This window comes from Mytilus galloprovincialis, chromosome 7 (genome assembly GCF_965363235.1).
Source record: "Mytilus galloprovincialis chromosome 7, xbMytGall1.hap1.1, whole genome shotgun sequence".
NCBI lineage: Eukaryota > Metazoa > Mollusca > Bivalvia > Mytilida > Mytilidae > Mytilus > Mytilus galloprovincialis.
In genome coordinates, this window is record NC_134844.1 from 48,186,038 (window position 1) to 48,213,376 (window position 27,339).

The following is a 27,339-nucleotide window of genomic DNA, read 5'->3' on the forward strand; positions in this document are numbered from 1 at the left end:
TAAATTCGACTCAGCATGTCATTTGGTACAAAACAGGTCATATTTTTTGGTTGTTCCTTATGTTTTGTTACACATTTCAAGTGTTTCTTTATATTTTAAAGTGTCGGCTCCAGGATTTTAGATGTCTGTACCTTCTCACTTTTTTCCCATTTTCCTCGACATGAATTTTCAAAAAAATGAAATGTATGCAATTTTGTCATGTTTCTTACATTTCTGAAAATGTTATACATGGTGTGCAAACCAAACGAATCGGTTTATTGACACCGATAAGAAATACGAAACATAAATGAAAACGATTTATTATTTTTATGATATCATTTGCAAACAACTTATGTTTATAAAAGTATATGTGCTAGATACTTTACAATCGCTTTATTTAGAAAATATAGCTGACCTATTCATTCTTTTGCTAATTGTATCTAAGAATCATACTAAACGAGAAAAACTTAACCTCGACCAATCAATCATGACAATGAGATCAATTTCTGATAGTCTCTTAGTTTAACTACTAGTAATGTCATAACGATGTTAACCAGCGTACAGTTATCTTCTATGTAAGAAACATAAATTCAGAGATATATACAATTATGCCATGCTCTGAATATAGTATACATAGTGTTTGTCGTTTTTCTTAAAACAGTTAAAATACAAAAGCTTAACATTGATTTTTGAACCTTGACAAGTCAATTTACGATAAAACCTGCAATACGTACATTTATACCTTACAATCATTTCATAAAATTAAGAAAAGATCCAGGTAAACTTGTCGATCCTTTAAAGAAACTTATGTTAAAAGGTTACGCTACGCGGGTAATTCAATGTGCAACACATTTTTTATGTTATTTCTTCATAGACAGAAAAACAAACTGAACTCACGAAGACCATCATAACTGATTTGGTCAGTTCTACCTAGGACTGATTCTGACAGTGCCACTTGACCTGTTCTATGACAGTTAAGAACAGTTCTATGACAGTTCAGAACAGTTCTATGACACATTATTTTGACAGTTCGAATGAAAGGTTAGAAATAAGCTTCACTGTATGTATTTGAATGCCCCTTTGGTATGTTTCAAATTTTTAATTTACGCCAGACGCGCGTTTCGTCTACAATAGACTCATCAGTGATGCTAGAATCCAAAAAAATTAAAAAGGCAAAGAAAGTACGAATTTGAAGAGCATTGAGGACCAAAACTCCTAAAACTTTTGTCAAATACAGCTAAGGTAATCTATTCCTAATTCAGAAAAGCCTTAACATTTCAAAAATTCAAAAGTTTTATAAGTTTATAAATGTGACCATATCAATGATAATTCATGTCAGCACAGAAGTGCTGACTACTAGGCTGATGATACCCTCGGGAAATTAAATCTCCACCAGCAGAGGCATCGACTCAGTGGTTGTAAATAAACTCATCATAGATACCATTATTATTTTTTAATTTACGCAAGACGCACGTTTCTTCTACAAAAGACTTACCAGTGACGCTCGAATCCTTAAAAGTTAATGAGGCCAAATTGGTTTCATCCACAAGAGTAACTCCTTATAAATAAAGATCATATACTTTCCAGTCAGCTTATCTTTACATAGTTAATCAATATCCAATCACATAAAAGATACGAAATGACCAACAGAAGTCGACAGTAGTTGACAATAGCGAAATTGCGAAGTCGAAGACGGAAAAACACGAAAACGGGAAACCCAAAACCCGAAATCGCAAAGTGAAATAATTTCGCGTTATCGCCCTATATAATTTGAAAATTTAAAAGGCAAAATAGCGAAAACGGTAATGGCATCAGCCGGTCACAATAAATACCATAATATCGCATTTTGAGCATTTCGTCGGATGCGAGTCAAAAATACAATACATTGACCATTTACATTTATCGAAAATAAACATACATGTTCTTATAAGATATTTGTATCTGACATCGCCTTCCAATCTTGTGAACTCACGACATACGTATGAAATATGTTAGAACCGCCTTTTTAAACATCATTAAATTTATTCTGATATAATATTGTACCAAGGGTCACACAAAAAGATATTCCTAACTTTTCATTTATATTGGTGTGGTTCGAGAATCTAATCCACACTTATTCAACCAATGAGTATGAACAGTGACTACCCTGTTTGGAGCCTGACCAATTATATCAGAAACACATTTTAGTGCAGATTATCAATCAGGCTAATCAAAAAGCGTGTTAGAGTGCTTGAATGGTTGACAATTATTCATTAGACTCCAGAGCCCAGATGTCAATATTGTACGTCTCTTTGCTAGCTATAAAACCAGGTTCAATCCATCATTTACCACATAATTCATTGCCTGTACCAAGTCAGGAATATGACAGTTGTTATCCATTTGTTTGATTTGTTTTAGCGTTGGATTTGCCATTTGATTAGGGACTTTCCTATTTGAATTTTCCTCGTAATTCAGTATTTTTGTGATCTTACTTTTTCCTAGACTTGAATATGAAATAGTAAATAGTTCAATTCATTCTATTCAGTCACCATTATGATTATAACTTTGCAATACAATTGTAAGATAAAAAAAAAAAAAACTGAAGTAAAAACATTGTAACATAGACCCTAAGAGGCTTAGTGTTAAAATTTTGTTGAAAGATATAAGTGAAGGTAATAACAGTATACCGATTGCATAATTGGCAGAGTTCCACGAAAACTCTTTTCCCTGGTGGTTCATGAAGAATATTTGCTGGTCCTCAATATTAATACTATTGAAAAATACTAAAATTGTGTTAGTCCTATACAAAATGTTGGTGGTAAAATCCCGAGGACCACCACTTTTCGCGAAACTCTGGATTGGTAAACACATCATTGTTAGAACTTCTGTACACCTTACACCTATAAGTAATTCTGCACACGTTATAAGAATTTAAAGTCAAATAACTAAACAGCTCTACATCTAGATAGAAAAAAAGTATAATCACAAACACACCCTTATAAAATTATAAACATGCTGATAAATGAAATAAAATAATGATACATATTCAGTTTTGTAATAAAAAATGCTGGCGGGGAAACTGTCAAATACATGTAGACCGATTTTATGACATTCTATGTTTTTGCCACCTTAAAAAAATATAATGCAATTGGTGTTGAAGTCATGTATAAAAAAGCCGATGAAGAGAAGCAACACTTATATTTCATACATGCGCTAAAAGAAACTACATCTTTATGTAATGGAGTGCATTTCGATTAAACAGACTAGAAACTAAAATTAAAACAAAATAAACTTAAAAGAAGAATCCTATTATCACAAGATATTCGGATTTTTTAGTGTTTGCTTATTGAAATTAGCGAGTATCTTCCTTGCAGTGCTTAATATTCATTTACTTATATTATCGATTTATTCAAGAGAGACTATACACTGCAGACGTTTCCTCTTTTTCTGATTCTCTTGATTTTTCTGCCTCCTCACCTGTTCCTGAAAACAAATATTATTAAGCTACATATATTCATGGCGAGTTTCATCACTGAACTTAAAGGGGTTTTAAATGATTGCTGCACATTTGCAAAATTAAGATTAGATGGTTGATTGAACTTAGATTTTGACCATGAAATTCTGGTTTTATACATGTAACACAAACCCTTTTACAGTAGTAAATAATTGTTCCAGGTATCATACCAGAAATATAAAGAGTTTAAAAAGATTAGTAATAAATGCACGGATGCATAAAATAAAGAAGACAACTATTTTTGAAGATTTACCAAAATTTTAAGTTTTCATTAACTTAAAAGTAGATTCACTGTATACCGCAATAAAGAAACGTAGGCGCATGCGTGAGGATCGGGAAGGAAAAAAATTTTTTCTCCGAGAATTTCATCAAGTTTTCGATATAATTTGTGAATTACATATTACAATGGGAAGATTACATTTATAAAGGGACTAATATTCATTGTGCTCAGTAAGGTTTCTCTTTTTGAATGGAGTTCCAGTCAAAATAACGGATAAAATAACTTTGCAAAATTACCGGCATCTACCTTTGTTTGACATTTGGCGGGACTGTGAAAATTTTTTTCAATTCACTTGCAAAATCAAATTTACATCAAAGGAAGAATGGTTACAGCTAACCCTATTTGAGAGACAAACAACTGATCTATCATACAAGATAAAAACTTCATCTCAGTTATTTTAAGGCTGAAATCCGCAATTATTTAATTTCAAGTTGGAACGTTACAGTTAGGTTATTGGATATATCATCCGTTCGGAACAGTAAAAACATTGTGAAAACAACAAGTCAGTGTGATCAGGAGAACGGGCAGTATAGAATTAAGTATTAAAAGAGAAGAGAATACGGTAAGAGTATCATTTCTAATCATTTATGTCTGCTGTGTTGTGATGTGATGCCTTGTTGTGTGACAGCTTTTTGTGTGTAACTAAACGTTTGCAACGAAGATATATGTAATTTGTAAATGAGTACCAGGTTAAAACAATATATAAGAGACCAACCACACAAACCGTGTAATAAGGAAAAATAAAGAACACCAATATTAGTGTCAGACAGTAAGGGATTCACCCTCCGAAATCATAGCCCAGACAGTGAGTTCCCATTTGAACTCTGGTGCTGCTCAGGGGCAAGAACACATAAACTTGTAGATCTGATTGAAGAGAGGATCACAAAGGCGGTTAAAAGGCATGGTAAAATTGTTATTTACCTTTGGGCCGGTACATGTGACATTACGCAAAAGGCTGGCAAATATATAAGACTGCGAAGTAGTAGTAATAAAGCAGTGGAGGAAATTATATCTGAATATAATAGAGCAATAAAAATAGTAGAGAAGTTTCACACACAGGCAAAATTGAAAATAGTGGACTGTCCTATTTCATCAATACAACAGTGGAATAAAAATAAAGGGCATTATAATCCGTCCATCTTTAAAAGTGAGGACAGTAATCTGACTAAACAAATAACATTTCTAAACAAGAAAATCTGGTGTATAAATAAAAAGTTGGGTACAAACTCGGTGAGAACAAGCCAGTTCTATTTTAGGAGTAGAAAAGAAAGATCACATCGATCAAGAAAATCTATTAAAATCTCATTGAATAATAAAGACGGTGTCCATCCAGGGAAACTATTAAGCTTGGCAATAACTAAAAAACTTTTGTTAGACTCGTATAAAGAGTGCTTTATTACCATCCCTGATAACGCAATCCTTCAAATTTTAGTTGAAGAAGAAGAGCTTAAGTCCATTATCTAGCAGGCTGAAACTGGAAATACAGAAGACAAGGCAAGTGTTTACAAGATACAGAATCTGGATACAGGGCGGTGAGTGTTTGCTTTCTTATTAATACTTACCTAAAAACAGTCTCATACAAACTAAATTTATTCCTGTAAATTGGAAATACATATATAAGTATAGATAATCAAGTGATCTCCTGATGCCTCCTAAAAGAAAAAGCACAAGGTCGCTGTCAAACAAATTGTTGGTCCTTGTTAATGAGACAGAAGAAGATCCATTTGAAGGGAAAGTAAGCACTAATAGCTCAGAAAGTAGCAAAAGTGAAATAAAACAGACAGTAGAAAAAACGGACAACTGTTACGGTTGTAATCAGGAAGACCCCCCAAAAGGATTATCAAAAATCAAGAAGGTAATCTGGCTGTCCTGTGATATATGTAACAAATGGTGGCATAGTGCATGTGCAAGCTATACCAATAAAGAAGCACAAAGGATTGTCGAAGATAAAATCAAATTCGTATGCGCATTCTGCGTTATATCCAAGGCACCTATATACATACAGGCACAAGAAATAATTAGCGCCAAATTCAAGGAAGTAAAGAACAAAGATGAGAACAGCATAGAACACAGCATAAATGACAAGATTGACAAATTAGTAGAAATAACTAAAACAATACTACTAAATGAAAACATACCAGATACAAAGAATAAAATATACATAAAACCTACAGAGAGTACGCAAACAGACTCACAATCTATACTTATAATTGACAACATTATAGTGGAAGATAAGACAGCGCTTAGAGACAGTAGGAACATCAGAAAGGAGTTAAACAAAATTCCAGTATTAACCAATAAAGTCGAATCAGCTTATAGTCTACCACATGGTGGAATAGCACTACATCTCAAAGACAAGAAAGATAGCAAGAAAATAGTGGACTCCTGGGCAACAACAAATCTAGGTGGTAACTCCATAATTCATACACCACGTCGGAGTCAACAAACGAGTACAGTAACATACCTACACAATATACCAACAAAGATAGAGGAAAGTTACATACAAAAAGAACTAAGTAAAGATTACAACGTGAGCAGGGTACACAGACTAAAATACAGAGACACAGGCAAACACCTTCCAGTAGTCAAAGTAACATTTAAAGATTGCGACTCAGCAGAAAAAGCATTGAAATCAGAGGGTATATATGTCCCAGAGACTGACAAAAGAGAAAAATTTGAGCCAGACAGAAAATCTAAAGTGACGAGGTGCTTCAACTGCAATAAACTAGGCCACATAGCAAGAATCTGCTCCTACAAGCACGCTTGCAGCAACTGTGCTAAGGAGGAGTGCATCCTCAAACAGTGCACGTCAGCTCCCAAGTGTGTGAACTGTGGCGAAGACCATCCGTCAACGTCAGCAAGGTGCCCAAAGTATAAGCAAGTGCTAAAGAGACTAGAAATACAACGGATACTAAGTGCTGAAACCCGTCAGGATGAAAATCCTTCTTATTAATGCCCAAGCTATTAATACGGCATACAAGGACATTGTAAATACTGTAAATACTTTTGATGTTGATGTTGTATGTATAAATGAAACTTTTCAAGATGTAAATAGTAAACTGAAATTTTTAAACTGGAAAGTCTTTGATAAACCCAGGATAGGCAGAAAAGGTGGAGGAGTAGCAATATGTGTGAGGGAAAACAATGGAAAATTTGTTGCTATTGAAACAGACATCTATACCAGCTTGGAATATGAATCAGTAGCGGTAAATATTACAACTGACAAAGGCATAAAGTTTGCACTGCTGTGCCCATACATACCACCAGAAAGATCTGACCAAATAGAAAAACTGTGTTCTAAACTCGAAGACGTAAAAAGCAATATTCCCTTGATTATTGCAGGAGACTTAAACGCCAAAAGTCAAGAATGGAGAAACATCAAAACTAACAAAGCTGGTGAACTAATAGAGAACATGCTAACCAAACAAGACATGATCTGCATAAACGATGGCCAGCCAACACGAAGGAATTCAGACTCTGTTATAGATCTTATGCTGATGAACTCCAACTTCCAACATAATATGATAAGTTGCGACACTCTTTCACACGAGACCATCAGATCTGACCATATCAGTATCCTTACTAATCTACGTGTTTGCTCTGAAGATAATTGGGGAACACCAAAGAAAATATGGCAACTTAACAAGGTAGATTGGGAAGAGTGGAAACGTGTCACAGAAGAAAGGTTTGGTGAATGGTTGGAAAACAGGCCAGCAAATAACAACTCAGTTGACCATATTTACCAGTCATTTGCTGACATCATAAATGCAACACAAAAAGAAATGATCCCATATAAAGAAATTAAACCAAGAAAACACCAAAAGCCATGCTGGTGGAGTAGCTCAGTAACATCTGCCAAAAAACACCTAAATCACTGCCAGAAACAATACAGAATGAGGAACATTCCACAAAACAAACAAAGACTCATCATTGCAGAAGACAACTTTGACAAGGCAAAGGAAGATGCACAAGAAGAATGGAGTAATAACCTCGTAAACCAACTAAATCAGGCTAAAAACTCAAAAGACTTCTGGAACACGTACAAAAAGATGTCCAGGAAAACAGAAGATAACTCAGTACTCCCATTAATTGTTGAAAATAAAGATCCAATATTTGACAACAAAAGTAAAGTTGAAATTCTACAAAAAATTTTCTTTGGAGGTAGCCACCTAAAGGATGAGTCATTTGATAAAGAATTTTATGATAGTATCAACAAAGAATACAAAGAACTAAATAACATGTATCAGGCAGCAAATGAAACAGATCAACATAGAGAAGGCTTTGATAGAGAAATAGACAAAGACGAGGTAGAAGCAGCGATATACCGCCTTCGCACGGGGACTGCCCCAGGACCAGATCAGCAGTTTGCTGAATTCTATAAGCATGCAGGTGACAAATTTACAGAAGCCTTAGTAACAATGATGAACATCATATGGCAAAAAGGGGAATTACCAACAGAATGGAAAATGGCAGATGTAAAATTTCTAAGAAAACCAGGAAAAACCAGCTATTACTCATCCTCTTCTTACAGACCAATCAGCCTAACTTGCATTATATGCAAACTAATGGAGAGAGTCATCCTAGAACGCATTGTGGCATATATTGAGGGTCACAGATTGATTGATTTAACTCAAGAAGGGTTCAGAAAGAATCACTCAACCACCAATGCTCTACTTCGGTTAGTCCAAACAATAGCTGATGGTTTCAATGAGGATGAATCAACTCTTGCATGGCTAGTGGACCTTGAAAAGGCATATGACTCAATATGGCGTGAGGGGTTAATGATCAAGCTGCATAAACTTGGGATAAAGGGAAAAACCTGGTTATGGATAAACAGCTTTCTCACAAATCGAACAGCCAGATGTATGCTGAATAACTTCTTTGGAGAACAATTTGATACCAAAATCGGCTTGCCACAAGGGTCAGTACTATCACCCACCTTGTTTAACATATTCATAGCTGATATAATGGATAACACAAAAGGAGAAAATTGCAAGTTTGCAGATGATGGCACTTTATGGCATAAGGGGAAAGACATAAAGGAAATGAAAGAAAGAACTTCAGAGGATGTCAAAACTATTTTAAAATGGACAGAAAAATGGAGAATTAATGTAAACCTGGAAAAGTGTGAAGTATGCCTATTCTCAAAAGGCAACACAGATGCAGAGCAGAAAACATTAAAAGTCAACTCCTTCTCCTATAGATATAGTCCAACACCGAAGCTACTTGGAGTAACTCTAGACGAGAAGCTTAAATTTGACACCCACATCAATCTGATGCAGAAGAGGGCAAATAATGCAATATATGTAATTAGAGATATTAAGGGCATGGGAGGAATATCAAGATCAAAACTACTCCAAATATACAACAGCATGGTTAGATCTATCATGGAGTATGCATGCCCAGTCTGGCAAATAACATCTGCAGAGAATATGAAGAAATTAGAAGCTGTACAAAGAAAAGGCTTGTCAATATGCCTAGGACTACCAGGAACATCAGGTAGAGAGGCAATGGAAGTTGAAGCCAACATACAACCCATAGACCTCAGAATAGAGGAAATATCAGTACGAGAACTGGCAAAAATACAATCAAAGAACATAGCAGAACCAATTAAACAACAACTAGAACAGTATTTAACAAACAACGCAACCTATGAACAACAGGATTCTCCATTTGGTAAAGCTATAAACCAATCCATAGACATGTTCAAAGCCACGAAAGTTGACATCAAACTTATAGAACCAGAATTCACATACAAAGCTGGTGTAGATGTCATGCTAAGGAGATCACCAAGTTATTGGAGTCGTCTAGGTAGCTCAAAGAACAGAACAGCCGAACAAACTGTTGAAAGTAAACAGGTTGTAAAGGACCTATTAGGAGACAGCACAGACTCAACAGTAGTGGCATTCACTGATGGTTCATGTCAAGGTAACCCGGGACCATGTGGGGCAGGAGCAGTAGTATATTCTGGAAATAGCCAAGGCATAAGTCTAAAGAGGCCAGTAGCTAATAGAGGATCGATACTTCTTGCTGAACTAGTAGCCATACTAATGGTCCTGGAGCACTGTATAACGACTATAAAGGACCAGTTTTCTGAGCTTAAAATACTGTCAGATAGCCAGACTGCTGTAGGCATCTTGACTCTGAACTGGAAATCTTCTAACTACATCGACACAATTACTGATATCAAAGAATGCATGGGAACGCTCTTAAGACACGGCATACTAACAACCCTATCTTGGATCCCAGGCCATGCTAATATAGCCGGGAACGAGATAGCGGACCAGTTGGCAAAAGACGCTGCAAAAGAGGCCTCATCACTAAATGATCAGTATAATGTCATAACCATGTCAGATGTAAGATGTGCAGTCAAGATGTCTACAAAACTCAAATGGCAAAGCAGATGGACAATTAGTGAAACTGGAAGACAGCTTTTCAACCTAATTCCTATCGTTGGTAAGGACGCACAACTAGACAAGCCTAACATCCAAATAGGAAGAATATTGTCAGAAATAAGAACGGGCTACAGCAGACTTAACAAATACAGAAACCAAATCGGTCAATCCCTCACGCCATATTGTGAATGCGGAGAAGAAGAAACATCAGAACACTTCCTGCTATACTGCCCAAGATACCAACAAGAAAGAGAGGACATGCGAAGACAAATGGAACTACTTAACATCGATCCAACAAATATACAGTCAATACTAGCACCACCAAAAAGAGAAACCTACGAAGCAACATCGCAAATTGTAGGGGAATATATTACAAAATCAGGGAGATTCCAAGAACTTGCAATCCCTGATTCCCGATCCTGCGCCTAAACAAGTATACCAAAGTACCGCGAGATATTACCTCGAGCAACGGTGTACCATAAGAGGAGGAAGATAGCACACAGAGAACAGTAGTGTCAATTATTGACCTTAGGATCAGGATCAGGATCTTGGTTAGCAGTACCAAATCGGTCTAGTTCTTTGCCCACATCTGCATATTTCGAAACATAATTGAAGTTTATATATGACGGTTTATTTGTATAAAGAAATAACATTATAAACAGACATTTTTATATACGACAGCTTGACATGAACACGTAACATGCCAAACAACGATGTCATTCAATATATGACGTCAAGGAATAATGACCGTTACATTTGGGATCCATTGGAGAAAAATATAACACTGTTTAAATCTTCGGTCTTTTAAATGAAAAAAAATACAGCATTGGTGAGGAGTTTGCATACATTTAATTATGGATATATGTGTCCCTCCCGCACTACCATTTTGAATTCCGACTTTTTTTTTGTAATTTCTCACAATATAAACATGAAAATTACATTTTTAGCATCAAAGTCTTCTTTTTGTCAATGGAGAAACCATTCCGAAACGTACGAAAGATATTAATATGTCTAGTCTTTACTGTTGGAAAGCAAGTCCTTGGAAACGTCCATTGTCGTCAAGCTTTATCAGCAACAATAGCAGGGGGAATTAATTAGGTGGCGCTACAGTCGTCCGTAACGTCAAAAAGTCCGCCAAATCAATCGGCTAAAAGATTGACGTTTAAAGTATTTTTTGCAACTTGTCATGCTTTTATTACAATTAAATTTTAAAATTTGTAGGTTTTGTGACCAATATAATTTCTTAACGACATACAAACATTACAAAAAATAGCTTGTTATTGCTATTCCGTTATCCTGTCCGTTCTAAAAAAAAAATAGCCATCTTTTTTGTTCGCCAAAAAAATCGATTTTTCCTAATTTGACATTTGCGTATCCAAATACAGAAAAGAACGGTTATAATCTTAAATGAAACCGGGAAACCTATTTCAAATTTATACACTGTTTTGAAGCCATCATTTTTTACTTTTATACATCAATTTTAGTGACCACCAGCCATGTCAATTTTTATCTGGTTTTAGCTACGTTTCTACTTCAAAACAGTAAAGTTTAGCTTCTTTTCATTGTACCTGTTTCAAAGTGCTCTAAAATACTGATTTTATTAAAGACATGAATGAAATTTTGATTTAAAGTTGTGGATTTTCACAATTCCATACGATACTTGTATCTTAAAGTAACTAAAACCCCTTTTGATCCCCTACACAAATTGACGGTGACATTGTTTTCTTTTTTCAACATACGTCATGTAACGTTTATAACAAAATATGTGTCAGGGTCATGTGCATAGTAAAAATTTACACATTGGAAAAGTATAACAACAAACAAAGATCTTCTTTATTGCGTTTAAAGCTAAACGTCTTGGAAAATTACCTGACAAATTATTGATAGCCTACTGTATGGATGGACAAAAGCACAAAAATAGCAATAGAAAATGCATTGCAAAGAAAATTCTGTAGGAAAAAAACATATGAAAAAAGAAAATGAAGGTCAGTTAATAAAATCTTGCTGATATTATTATCTCTTTACTTAGTAAGCTATATTTCCATTCTCAATTTTATAGTAATAAGAGCAAAAACTAGCTTATCAAGCCAAGTCAGCCAAACAAGAAGTTTATTCATAGAGATGTGTTCTTACAAAATTGAATTTATTCAAATGGCAAATTCTTGTCAACTTTAAGCATCTTTGATCATTATTGAAGTAAAATGCACAAAATTTGTCCCACCAGTTTCATTTCATTTCTTATTACTAGTATTCAGGTAAAGTATATATACAATACTTTGTTTATAAATATGTAATTATTTAAAGAAGCTGATACAGCAACTGTTCAAGAGAAGAAGCCCCATTTTTTCCAAAAAGTTTACTTTCAGTTTCATAATCTATAAAATACCCTGAGAAATAAGACAAAGGGCTACTGTGCAAGCTAATCTAATAGTTTAATTTTACAATAATAATGATTCTGAAATTCAAAATTGTGTCACTTTCACTTAAGATTTAAAGCATATCTTTTTACTTGTAGGTGTCATTATCCACATTTCTGAATTGTTTTTTTTTACTGCAGTAATATTTTGTCTTTTAATATTTACATTTAGTCCTTCTCTGAAAAATAGGGGGAAGTATCTCTTCTTTATATTATCATAACATAGTTATAAATCGAGTTTCGTTTATTTTCTTTCTAATTTTTGTAAAGTAAAATCCTTTTTTAATTTTTATGCATTTTGCTGGGTTTTTATTTTTGACTGGTGATATTAAGGGGAGATAACCACTTGCACAAATCGGCATAAAAACCACCGCTTCGGTTTGAAATCAATTTGACGTTTGCGTATCCAACATTCTATTGCCGAGATATTCATATTGAGTGTTTGTCTTAATGAGATGCTTTATTAAATTTAAATTCAGCCCATCATTTTTAGTTTCCTCGTAAATATTTAGATTTTTCGTTCGGGAGACTTGACAATTTTCACCCAAACTCCAAGTTTGCAGATAAAATAAAGAATAAAGGACTTTCATTTGATGTGTGAGCTTTGACGAGAATAAACTATGGATACTCAAGATTAGTTAGGTCAATAAGTTTTTATTACGACAATAGTATTCAGTGAGTTAAAATGAGGTTTGTCTCATCCGTTTTTTTATTGAATTTTCACGGTCACGTGACTCTATTGTTGCTGATAAACTTGGGGTCAAACCGTGACCTGCTTTCCAACTGTTTATGTTTGACATCGTAAGAATACATATGACGTCACCTTGTTTAGTTGCTAAAGACAATGCAACAGTTTCGCAGACTTTTTCATTTATATCATTTTACGCCAAGATTCTTATTAAGTGGTATTTATTTCAATATGCTGTATTAGAATGGAGATAGCTTACTGTATGTTAAGCTTGGGCTTTGTAAAACTTGATTTTATAGTCGAAAATATTCATTTACCTAGCTCCGCTAAAATACAATACAGTCATCTCTTATTTTTCTGACATGTTTTTTAGTGCATTGATAAGACATTTTAGCGAAAACAATAGAACATTTTAGTGACAAAGTAGAAACCATTTAAGCGCCTGATTTTTAATCCACTTTAGCGAAAAGATTTTCAATGCCAATTTTAGCGATATATTTTTAAACAATTATAACAAATTACATATGATAAATAAAAAAACTTTAATAGACTCGAGACAGCAAAATATAAAACATCATAACCCAGATGAAATAGAGTACTAAAAGTCTAAAAGATTAAATCAAATGTTAAAAATCTGTCCTAGTCTGGAATTTATATCCTAGATAAAATACAGCACTAAAGGTCTATAAGGTTAAATCAAATGTTAAATTCCGTTTTAGCCTGGAAAGTATCATAGAAAACGAACGAAATGGGCTCTGGATATAACTTTTCATAGATTAGTGATTAAGAACTGGTCTTTCTCTTTATATTGTCTAGATTGTGGTGCACATTCGTCTAAAAGAATGTTTTTTTATAGATGTTGTTGTTTGCAATAAATTTTGATAACAGTATCACGGAAAACGTTAGTTACACTTGTCTTTCCTTTCACCGTTTCTACAACTAGTATTTTCATTATGAACATATACACAAATTACTGTTCATGGGAATTGTACGGTGAGTATTAGTCAACCAGGTAAGTTTTCGCTGAAATGGGCCATCAGAAATACAGGTGAACGGATTAATCCGGCGCTAAAATGTTCCCTAGTAGTATAAAATGTTTCGAAAAAAATGTCCTGCGTCCATTAAAAGAAGGTAAACATATATGTAACCCAACGATAAATACAAGAAATGAATTTCCATACCTTTTTGTTTGTGGATCTTTTAATCAGCATCTACATTTTGCTTTTGATAAACTAATTCCTGCTTTTCTGCTAACATTCGTTTAGTTTTATATTCATGTTCTATTTCAAGCAATTGCATTTGTTGTATAGCCATCTGAGCACTGTCTTCCGCTTTTTGTCTTCCTTTCCTCACTATCTCCAATTCTGCTCTTCCTTGATTAAGCTTAATTTCAATTTTTGTTCTTTCTTCTTGTAGTTCTTTGCCTAGCAGCAAATTTTTGTATAAACCTTCAAAATACAACCATAATATCATCTCTTATAAACCATGTTTTCAATGTTTCGTCACGTTTGGTCTTATGCAGTTGTCATGTTAAGTACCTGTCTTTGTTAGAATCATGCAGGTTCCTGTTGGTGGGCGATTCATGACCCCTCTTCTCAAATGTCTTTATAATTTTTTCATAAAGAAGGAATGGTATGAAAATATGCTTCATATTTTTTTTCTCTTGTTAACCTTAGGTGTCATTTAAACAATCCTAATACAAGTTTGTCTAAAGACGTACATAAGGGAATTGTTTAATACATGTACCTATGAAAATTAAGTTAATCAAAACAAACAATAAGGGTGTGTATATTATGTTAACATTTTGAATTTACGAAAAAGTTTGTTTCCATAGCAACTATTGAAAAATGTAAAAAATTCCAAAATTTTGAATCGCCCTAGACCAACAATACCATGACGTGTCATTGAAAAGTCATGAAAGACAACACATTATATATTGAAAAAAAAAAAAGAAAGTAGCTCTTTTTTTAAGCCAAAATTTTTCTTTTATAAGTAAAACTGACACACATTTGTTAATTTTAACCCGAATATATGATTACTGAAGATATAAAACGAAACTTAATCACTCTGAGAATGGTGCATCCCCCTATCTTTATAGATTTTTTTTCTTTTTTAAATTATAATATTTGTTGAAAAATATGTGGTATCTTATTGTGCTTTCTTGTGAACTAAGCATTATAAGAAGTTAAGTATAACATTACTTCTATTGTTAAACGCAGTATATGTACACCCTCCCGTCAATCTTGTATACAAGATATCTTAAAAATGGTAATGGTTACGCATTACCCATTGTTGCGCCTGTGACAGATGATGTAAGAAAAAAATAATGTTTGAAATCCAAAAAGCATTTCAGTCTATATATATATAAAAATAAAAAAGGTGTGTTATAATTGCCAATGAGACAACTCTACACTAGACACGAAATGACATAAAAATGAACAACTACAGGTCACTGTACAGCCTTCAACACTGAGCATAAAATATTTATTAGTAAAACAAATCATATCGAACAAATTAAAACAAATATTTTCAGGACACTATCACTTTTAAAATGGATATGAAGAAGGTCCAGTAACAGTTTAATAAAACTCATTGTTGATTTGAAACAGATTATTGATGCTTTAAAAACTTTAAACCTAGACAAAGATCTGCAAAACAAGCATGCACACTCTGAAATGTCTATATTTATCACTGAATTACAGTTGAAACTCTGTTATATAAAGATTTTGATACAAGTATCATATAAACTTAATATTATTAATTTTCTAAGATCGCACATACGGACACAAGTACAACTTAATGTCCCCTTTACTTCGACGGGGGCATACACACGAAATCTGAGAAAAGTATATATCTACCTTAAACAATACAATAATTTGTCAATGTTTGTATGGAATATGATGGAAAAGGACATCTTGTCTACCTTGTTTTTTTAAATAAGCAAAACAGAATCATTTTTGTATAAGGCAGAGATATATCATCTATGAAATTCTCAAAACATATTTCTCTTGTGGGCCTAGAAGAGAATAAGGTGGACCTAACTAATGTATAGTGTTGCAAAATTTTAATTCTTAAAAATTTATGACCTTCATGTGGAAAGATCTTTCATGGAATTTCGCGAAGTTTAAGAATTTTTATATTTACACATGTTTTTTGTTTGTTTTTAGCTCTTTTGCATTAGTTAGATTTATTATATAATAGAAAAGAAAGAACGGTTCTTTAGTTTCTTCTTCCATTTCAGTTTTAATTAGATTTGATTTATTTGATTTATTGTGCTTTAGCGCCACTTTTAAGCACCGCTTTTTTTTGGAGGAAGCCAGATTGCCCGAAGAAAACCACCGACATTCGATAGGAAAACTGACAATCCTAGTAAATTAAGATTGGAGTCGAGTGCAATCGCACAAGCGGAGTTCGATCTCACAACCTCAGCGATAAATGACTAGTGATTACAGTAGTAACTACTTAGATCACTTGGCCATCGAGGCCCCAATTTCAATTTGAACACAGTTAAAATGACATAGTGAGAAATAAGTGTCTGCATAAATGTTTCGATACATGAGGTTAATAGTAAAAGCCATTATGTGAACATTATCTGACTGTGCTATAGTATACATATACATATCGATCATTTTAATAGTTACATGAAAAGATATTTCATTTTAAAATAGTTGATATAACATGCAAATATCGTTTATGTTTGTCCCCTTCGTAATACAGTGTGGGGGTAATGGAAATACTGGACTTTTGTGCGTCCGTTCGGTCTTAGTAGCGCTCGCATAAGTTCAAATCGTGCCAGATTTGTTTGCAAAACTTATACCCAAGGTTGTTATCACCAACAATTCAAACAAGTTATATATTGGTGGCCGATCGACTTTTAAAAAATAGTAATATTCCTTGAAAATAATAAATTTATTATGTCCTCGTTAGCGCTCCCACAGGTACAATTATTGCCTAATTTATTTTATTATACTTTTACTCTAGGTTAATATAAAAAATATCTCGGAAACATTCTATAACGGTAGACAATAGGCTTCATTTAAAGAGTTGTGGCTCTTGGAAATATTAAAATTATGAAAAGTGGCCTAGCTAGCGCTCTCAAGGGTAGAATTTGTTTATGTCCCATCTACAATAGTAGAGGAACAATATGTTTCCTTGTCTGTGCATCCGTTCGTCCGTCCGTCCGTTCAGAAAACTACCTTCACCAAAAACTCTAACCTACACTCCCCAAATAAACCAATATAAACCATTTAACTCAAGTTAACTCAGTTCACATTATAAATACATGACATAAACTATGCAACGTCCATCTTTTACTTAAAGTCCTATATTTAGAATGAAGATATTACTTTATTACAGGAGAATTATATACCCTTGCATATATAGCATCGACTATTCTTTCATTACAAGGGCACCTGAGGTCACCCCGAAAAAACAAATATCACCCATTTAACTCACCTTAACAAATAAATGATTGATGCAATCAATAATATAAAATTTTCTAGTCAGTTCCAGTGATTTTCCAAAAATATGTATTAAAATACCCTCAGAAATAAATTATTTCCATTCCTTAATCTGGTTGAGTGTCTTGTGTACTATTACTTGTCTATTTGTTCGGTTTTTTTTTTAGACTTGGCGTTGTCAGTTTATTTGAAATCTGTGAGTTTGAATGTTCTTCTGGTATCTTTCTACCCTCTTTAGCATAAGGGTGTTAGTATATGTGGATGTTGGGATCCTTTTTAATTACGGTCATAATTTTAACCGGAGGCTCTAAAGAGCTTGTGTCGCTCACCTTGGTCTATGTGCATATTAAACAAAGGACAAGAAGTAGAATTTCAATCCCATTTTCTGAAACTGTTAACATATATCTATCAAGAAATCAAATACAAAAATCAAACGTTTTCCGTCCATTGGTTGTAAAATTACTTCAAAAACTTCGGTTAGAAAGTGTTTGTAAACGTTACATTTTCGGGAGCTATGGCCGGTCTAGATATGAAATTACGGAGAGTCAAACAGAAATAGCCAATGAAACATGTAGAAAAATAATCTCGTTCTTAAAAACCAATTTTGAAGGCTAAATTAGTACTCAGCTGCCTAAAAACGGATGCTATTACACAACACTTTCATATTAGAAAAATCCTCAGGGGCCAAAATGCCAAACCACACTTTTTACTGTGTATTGCTAACTTTACCATTTTGTATTGAAGCGTCCCGACTGAGTGTTTTATAGACGAAGCGCGCATAGACCCTGGTATCAATGATGAGTTTATTTGTATATTAATTTTGCACTGATGGGAAATTTATCAATTAATTCGTTTTTACAAAAATAAGAAGAAGTGGTACGATTGCCAATAAGACAGCTATCCATTTTCTTGATGTGAAAGAAAGAAAGATTTTTGTTCGCACACTAGTAGCAGAAATAATAAAATATCAAAACAAGACAGACAAGCCTTTGAATAGACTTATTAAGAAGGGATATAATTACGATACTGTTGTCAAGTCATTAAAGATTGCATATTTTGGCGTTAATATTGAGTCACTGATAAGGTCTTTGCATCGGAACTAAACACATTTTTTTTTTTTTTTTAAAAACAGTTGTTGGCATGACACGGGTTATGTTCTTCTCATATATGTTATGATGGTATGATACTAAACCCCTAACGGGAAGGATTGTGCCTGATGTTCATATGATGAAATCATAATCTTTCAGTCAGTTTAATTGAAGTCTGGAGCTGGCATGTCAGTTAACTGCTAGTAGTCTGTTGTTATTTATGTATTTTTGTCATTTTGTTTATTTTCTTTGGTTACATCTTCTGACATCAGACTCGGATTTCTCTTGAACTGAATTTTAATGTGCGTATTGTTATGCGTTTACTTTACTACATTGGTTAGAGGTATAGGGGGAGGGTTGAGATCTCACAAACATGTTTAACCCCGCCGCATTTTTGCGCCTGTCCCAAGTCAGGAGCCTCTGGCCTTTGTTAGTCTTGTATTATTTTAATTTTAGTTTCTTGTGTACAATTTGGAAATTAGTATGGCGTTCATTATCACTGGACTAGTATATATTTGTTTAGGGGCCAGTTGAAGGACGCCTCCGGGTGCGGGAATTTCTCGCTACATTGAAGACCTGTTGGTGACCCTCTGCTGTTGTTTTTTATTTGGTCGGGTTGTTGTCTCTTTGACACATTCCCCATTTCCATTCTCAATTTTAGATATATGTTGTTTGATGCTAAATGCTATCTTTTTCGTGAACTAGAGAAGACCTTCTGTTGTTGTCTGTTCTATGGTCGGGTTGCTGTCTCTTTGACACATTCCCAATTTCCATTCTTAATTTTACCTGTTTAAGAAATAGATGTAGAAAGTTAAATATAAGGATATAATACGACACAAATATTCAGAAAAAATACAGTAATTAAACTCTTAAATAAACCTTTGTACTCATCAACTAAGGGTTCGGTCGATTGATATTTTTTTTCGAATCTCTTCAATAGTTATCAAAGGTGCCAGGCTTTTTGCGTGGCAGAGGCGTTCTTTATATATAAGAATTTTCATTTCTTTTTTTAGATGAAAAGGTACATTGTATAAAAGTAAGATTGGAAATGGTAAACGTTTCAAGGACACAACAACCCAACCAAAGAGCAGCAAACTGCCGAAGGTCATCTTTAAGTCTGCAACACAGCAAGAAAATCCCGTACCCTAGGCGGATCTCAGCTGTCTTCTAGTTTAATAAAAATGGACGTCACACTTAACTTCAAAAAAAAAAAATAATAAAACAAAATTTAAAACAAAAACACACAAGACCTATAAATGCCCGATCCGGGAGAGACACAAAACTACGGCAGGGTCAAAAACATGTATGTCCTGCTAGATCTCAATCCTCTTCCTGCACCTCTAGCAAATGTAGAATAAACAAACACATAGGTATACGCACAGTAAAATTCAGTTAAAAAGAAGTCAGAACCCGATGTCAGAATGTCAGAATAGGTTATAAAAGAAACTAAAAAAAATTACAATGATATATGAATTAACAAGGGACTACTTGCAGTTAATGACATGCCAGCGCAAAACCTCAATTAAACTTCATCATAAAATCAAACACTATCCCTCCCGTTAGGGGTTAAGTATCATGCCATCATAACATATATGAGATCAACATAACCAGTATCATGCCAACACAAGATAGTTTATTGGTGCATGCACCAAATTTTTAGGCCGGAAATATTGAGGTTGTTGGTGTAAAAAAAAGTGCAAAATATTATATAAACAATCTGTATATTGAGATGACTTTAATCTTTAATTGCCAGAACTGGTCCTATCCAATTAGTTATGATAATGCTATAAGATATAACTTAATTGTGCAGTTGATGAAATCGAATATCTGTTGAGTGCAGTTGATGAAACGGAATATCATCTAATTCATTTCAAAGACTTGATTTTGAAACTCTTGACTATCAACGTTGCATCTACTGACAAAATATTTGTATTCCTCATCTCAAATAAGGACTTAAACGCAGCCTTTCACCTCATTTACTCATCAATGAATTTTATGTCAAGATGAAATATTGTTTAGGACCCTCGATTCTGATTATTACAGACGCATCTACCGACAAACTTATATTTTATATCAAAGGTTCCTGGTTCGATCCCCATTCCGTGGAGAACATTTCAGGGAACGATTTTTCGGCTCTCTCTTGACACAATTTGCGAGTGTGGTCTTGAGAAACGATGATAGTCCGTCAGAAGGGTACGATAAATTGCTTACCAGTGTTACTAGAGAGACATACCTCTTGCATGTAATAAAAGACACCCTTGTAGATTTCGGAAACGAGTAGACTAATTCCGCTACAAGGCAGCACTCGCACCCGCAAAGTTAAAGGGATTAATATACTAGTAAGTTGCCCTAATTTCTTTTCCAAATCCACTATAAATAAATATGTTTATACTAGATGAATGGACTTTAACTTTATGATGGACGGATAAAACACTATAGGTTGCATTTCTGTAAATATTGACAATGCAATTTCCCATAGGAACTCCTTTTACGGCTTAAACGGTACCACTTTTACAATGAACTTTTGAAAAAAATCTTATCCTAGAATTGAAAGTTCATATGCTCTTCAAGTTTTTTCAAAGGTCAAAATATAGGGCTGTGCGGCATATTTTCAACGTTTATATGCCCTAAACTTTTCAGAGTTCAAACTAACACTAATTTTCTTAACTACCCCTACCTCGAATGACGATTTCAATGTAAACAATATGCACATGTATATTTACTGGTAACATTCCCAAGTTATGTCTCTATGAGATGGAACACAGAGAGCATACAGTAACTGGGAACCAGTATGTAAACAAAATTAATTTTCTATGAATATTCTAAATCTCCCAAAAAGAGGCGTGGTTTGAGAAACAGCTGTATTTACAAAGTGCAACCTTTATCCGTTTCCCGACTTCGTTTGACAAACGATATAAAAATCGTAAAGCAAACAAATATCAAATTATTCCTCTCAGTAAAGGTTTAGAAATCCTAGACATAATATTTTCATTTCTATTCGCTTTTGGTGAAATTTAAAACTATCAACAAACAGTCATAACATTAGGAATGTAGCTTGTATAATATCTAACCGTGAATTCTGCTCAAACAAATGCGAAAGGTCAACTTGAACTTACTGCCAGTTATGAGAAATATTGATCATTGTTGAATGACTTAAGGTGACTTGAAGACAAAGGAAAACAACGAAAACGTTCAATATCTAGGTTTTACCGTGTATTGATATTAATTTTGTCTCATGTATATTTACGCCATATCCCCTTCATATTTTCATTGGGTGTACGGGTTTTACAGACTAAAAAATTGCTGCATACTGCAACTTAAAATCGGAAAGCTTCAGACAGTGTAGCAAATTATTCTCCTCGTAAAAACTGTCATATAGTATTAAAAAAATTTAATTTCAAACTGTTTGATTTAACAAGCACGAAGTGGATATTTGAGAGGTTTAAAAATCCCTTTCAGTTACTGAAACATGTAACCTTTTTAAAAAAAAACTCCTGAGGTCGTTTACGTTGAAATTAAAGACATCTTTATTAAGTCTTTCCACCTTTCCGTGGAACGACCTATTGGATTTCTTCTGGTTATTATTTTTTTCTTCCGCAAACTTTTTTTTTCTTTGCTGTTTTTTTGTTTTTCAAGATGTTGCTTAGACATATAGTATATGATATCGAACAGTAAATATGCTTTTGAAACTGACACCGTGTAACTAAATTCTTTTCCATGTACGAGTAATCTCCCCGAACACTGCTTTTCTTGTTATTACTTATATGTCGCAACCGTATAAGAAACCGACAAATTTATTTTACCAAATTGCTCGGTATATCCTCAGGATGATTTGATCAATTTTGACTGAAGCTATCCGGAGACTCCATATGAGAGTTATTTCCCCTTTTTTGTTTGATATAAGTGAAATGTATTTCTAACTGGAAAACCATAAGTGATAGAGGCCTAGGGTCTATTGATTTGAGGTCCTGGATTCAAAAAAATGAAAATGAGGGCAAGGTCAAAGGTCAAGGTCATGTTCAAAATTTTGATTTTGGCTTGTTATCTCTCATTTTCAGAAATCTTATAAGATATCGACAAAATATTTTCACACAATTGTTAGTCGCGACATGTCGTTACACATACATTTTAGTCGAAAGGGTACGTAAACATTTGATGCGAGTTTACCCCCCTTTTATATCTAATATCAGTCATATGGTAATATAACTCATTAACAATATTAAGTAAAGACCTAGAGTCTTTTGATTTAAGGTCCTTAGTTTATGACCTTGAAATTGAGCTCAAGGTCATATGTTAATTTAACGTTCTAGATTTTGACCTTTGCTTTTACCTCATATGTATTCATGTTAAATCTATTAGACTTGTTGCATTAGATTGCAAGCAATATGACGTTGAAAAAGCTAACCGGAAGTGACCTTTGATAAACCGGATGTAGCTTATTTTTGTAACAAATTATTGTAAAAGTATTTTAAACCATATATTTTGGGAATCAGCTTCAAGTAAACTATGACAGTACCGGAAGTAACATATTTTGAACTGAAAGTAGAAAATTATCTCCCTGTGTTCTAGTATTTTTGGAATCAGCGTACAATAAGTTGTCATTTGACGATGAAATTGACATTTAAAAACAAATTTTAATATTTTCATATAAAAAAAATCATTACTGGTGGAAAGACCATCAATGGTTCTCTGAACAATTGGTTTTTAATTATAATTGTTTTTCTAAGTCATGAAAACTGTATATATAATAATAAAAAAAGAATATAAAATGAGAAAATAACGCAAACTATAAATCATTTCCCATGTTCCGACGACGAGTTGTTGTAAGAACATGGTAGTCTAAATCTTTACATTTCTCAAAATAGCCTTGTTTTGGAATCCTCAAATACAGGTCACGTACACTGTGCATAATAAAATAATGAACATTCATTGTTATGAATATTTGGCATCTTCTTATATAAAAATAAATGAAAAAATATATTTATTTCATTTCGATATGTATACATGTATCAGACCGAGTCGTTTTAACAAAATTATTTGACCACATCAACCAAAACTTAACTTATTTACACTTATCATGTAAATATATATGGCCTCAGTCATTGTAAACCAATAATATTCCTATGTCAGGACGGATCGTATCTATACTATTAAACGAGAAGACTTCATTTTTGGTGTCGCTTCTCTTCTTTCCAGAATAAATTCATCAACACGCCTCTGTGTCCTATAGGTACAGTGCATAGTCGCATTTGTCATCCATTCATATGATTATTCAGATTGAGTTATTTTAGGAGAAAAACGAGAAAAAAGGCATCCGGATATTGTCCCGTCATTGTACGAAATTTTAAGTCAGATTAGACTTCCGGTTTGCGTTTTTCTGTATACTTTGAACATACACATACTACGAATAAAGTGTATTTTCAGAATTTTATCTGCTATCATTTTCAAGTTTACTATCCACGGCGGTCACAGAGTTTATTAAATAGAGAGGGTCTGTATACTATATCAATGATCACCATGGATCGATTAGTAAACTTAGAATTGAAAGTAAATACGCTTTATTTATATAGTAATGAATGTTCATAATATACAGATCAGCGCTAAAATTATTCATGTGAACTTTTGATACTTTTTTGACATTATCCAGTCATTAAATCTTTTACAAAATTCATTGATTACATAAAAAAAAGAAGATGTGGTATGATTGCCATGTTAAGACAACTCTCCACAAGAGACCAAAATGACACAGATATTAACAACTATAGATCACCGTACGGTCTTCAAAAAAGCCCATACCGCATACTCAGCTTCAAAAGGCCCGAAATGACAATGTCTAACAATGCAAACGAGAAAACTAGCGGCCTTATTTATGTACAAAAAATGAACGAAAAACAAATATGTAACACATAAACAAACGACAACCACTGAATTACAGGCTCCTTACTTAAATAAATGTTCATAACATACTAAATGTATGTTCATATTGAAATTGATACATGTAGAAAACCAAAAATTGGGAACTTTGGAAATAAAGGTGGAGGGTAAAAAACATTTTCCTGTCCCAAATAACCTATGACTTATGATACTTTTGCTGAAATTCTCCAGTCATTCTGTATTTTACAAAATTCTTCCAACAACACTTTACATACTTTAAACTACGCTCGGAATGCCCGCGATTTCGCGGGTGTGTTCTAGTGATAAAAATGACACCAACTTGGAACACAATACACCTTATTGCTAATCCTGGCTGACACGGCCTTTTGAACTTTTGAAGCATACATGTACAACAATCACTTTTCCATTGTGGCGTCAGATATTTTGTTTTATGACGTCAATTTTTTTTTGTGTGATATCCAGTAATGGCAGATAAATAGCAATAAGGTGTATTTATACCATATCTAAAAATTTAGCGCCGTTATTTCCTCTCTGTATCCATAATAATGAACCGTCACTAAAGTGACTTTTTAAGTCCGTTATAGTTTGTGCTGAAACTACTATATAGTAGTATAAAGTAGTCTCAGGTTTGTAATGTTTTTTTTTTTTTAAACAAAACTATTTTACAGCATCATCCAACACTCACATGACTGATTCATACACTTTATTTTAAAATAAGAAGTACACGTATGGGAAGTTCTATTCTTTGAATAGTATACTGTTTGTTAATATAATTGGAAGAAGGCAAAGAAAAATGCATGATTTTGTTTGTAGCCGAACGTCCAGTGGCAAATGTTTCATTCATGTTCAGATGAGTATATTTTTCTGAGTTCCAGACTCCCTGATATCATTTATAATCGTTATGGATAAGTCTGGCTAAATTGACGAGATGGTGCAAATGTATATAGTTTTTTGACGTTATAATACAACACTTTTTTTTATTAATATCCCATAATTCATCCACTGTACAATTTTCGTTTGAACATTTGTCAAAACAGATTCTTAAATGAATGTAAATCCAAGGCAAACAAGGTAAATTACGATTAAAATTCCATGAATTAAGTGCAGAGTTATATTTATGATTGATTGATTGATTGTTGGTTGCTTAACGTCCAGTGGCAAATATTTCATGCATATTCAGGACGAAGTTATATTTATGAAGAGACTGTTAAAAACGGGAACGAAGAAACGTAAACAATGATGTTTCCTATGCAATCTTATAAAAATATTTCTCCGATGAACTCGATATTTGTACATGTAACGTTTGATCAGTAAATCTGCTATAGCAAAGTAATTGGAAGTGATGCATTTCTTCTAAATTCGAAAGTGCCCTTACTGCAGTGACGTCATTTAGAACTGTTCTACAGTCCTGACTGATTTAGTCAGTTCTGCTGACAATTCTACGGTTAGAACTGATTTGGACAGTTCTACCTAGAACTGATTTAGACAGTTCTACCCTAGAACTGATCCTGACAGTTCTGCCTAGAACTGATTTAGTCAGTTCTACCTAGAACTGATTTAGTCAGTTCTACCTAGAACTGATTCTGACAGTTCTACTTAGAACAGTTCTAGGGTAGAACTGTTCTAGGACAGGTAAGAACAGTTCTATGACAGATATTCTGACAGTTCTAATGAGAGGTTAGAAGTGATCTCCACTGTACCTCATATCTTTTTAAATATCCATATACCGCAGACAATAATAATGTAGATCCACAGAAACTCATGTAACAATCTTAAACCAATATCATATAATGGAACGGTTTAGTGCCGGCCCGAAATAAACTATATCATAAAGTGTGTTTTGATGAAAAAATTGCCAAAATTATTAATTTATCGTTGTTAAAATTTTCATCCAAGCCTATAATATATAAGTGTAGCACACCCACGTACTACATTATCAGACGTATTATTCTATTTCTGGAATGGAATGTATCATTCTTAGATCTAAAAGATACCTTCCGCTTATTAGCTTAGATTGCATTTGTGATAGTACATATCTATATGATTGAAAACCATGTTTATTTTTATTGAAATTTACAATCTATGAATACTTAAATTCACCTTGAAAATTCATTTGACAACAGGAGGAAATAGCTTTGACCGTGTTTATGTGATCAGGATGGTTTCACGCTTTGTTAAGTGTTAAAAGCTCATTAATTCTTCAACTAGGAAACAGCTTTCAAATAACACATAGAATATTAATGGACTTCGTAATGTTTTTCTTTACAACACAATTTCAATTACCTTCTATCATTTCATTGATTTCTCTATCTTTTTCTTCCTGTTCATTGCTGGTTACTTCAAGAAGATGTTTCATTTTGTCTACATCTATAGTTCCATCCTGTATATTTTTTTCTCTTTTTTCTTGATTTTTGCTATGAGTCAGATCATCAATGTGATGATTTTTATTTCTTATCTCTCTATCCATTTCTTTTATTCTCTCCCCTGCTTTGCGAAGTTTATCTTTATTTAACTCAGTATCATTTTTCAATTTCTCTAAATACTTTTCGCGCTCTTCTTTATTGGAAATCAACAGTCTCACATTAAGTTTTTCATTTTGCAATTCTTCATTACATTTTCTGTAACGCTGAATCATATCAGTATAC

General features: G+C 33.5%; 1 protein-coding gene across 1 annotated transcript; it reads right to left on the minus strand.

Moving 5' to 3' along the window:
- Positions 1-3,098: 3,098 nt before the first annotated feature.
- On the minus strand, positions 3,099-27,339 carry LOC143081732 (uncharacterized). Its single transcript, XM_076257463.1, has 3 exons — positions 26,978-27,339; positions 14,433-14,699; positions 3,099-3,441 (listed from the first exon to the last, which is right to left on the minus strand). The coding sequence occupies exons 1-2, from the start codon at positions 27,327-27,329 to the stop codon at positions 14,452-14,454; spliced, it is 600 nt and encodes a 199-aa protein (XP_076113578.1). The 5' UTR covers positions 27,330-27,339; the 3' UTR covers positions 3,099-3,441; positions 14,433-14,451.

Excerpts from the sequence above, each read along its gene's own strand:
- LOC143081732 (XM_076257463.1), bottom strand. The coding sequence starts at position 27,329 with ATGATTCAGCGTTACAGAAAATGTAATGAAGAATTGCAAAATGAAAAA. Across the intron at positions 14,700-26,977 it reads AATCAATGAAATGATAGAAG|GTTTATACAAAAATTTGCTG; the intron begins GTAATTGAAATT and ends TGTATTTTGAAG.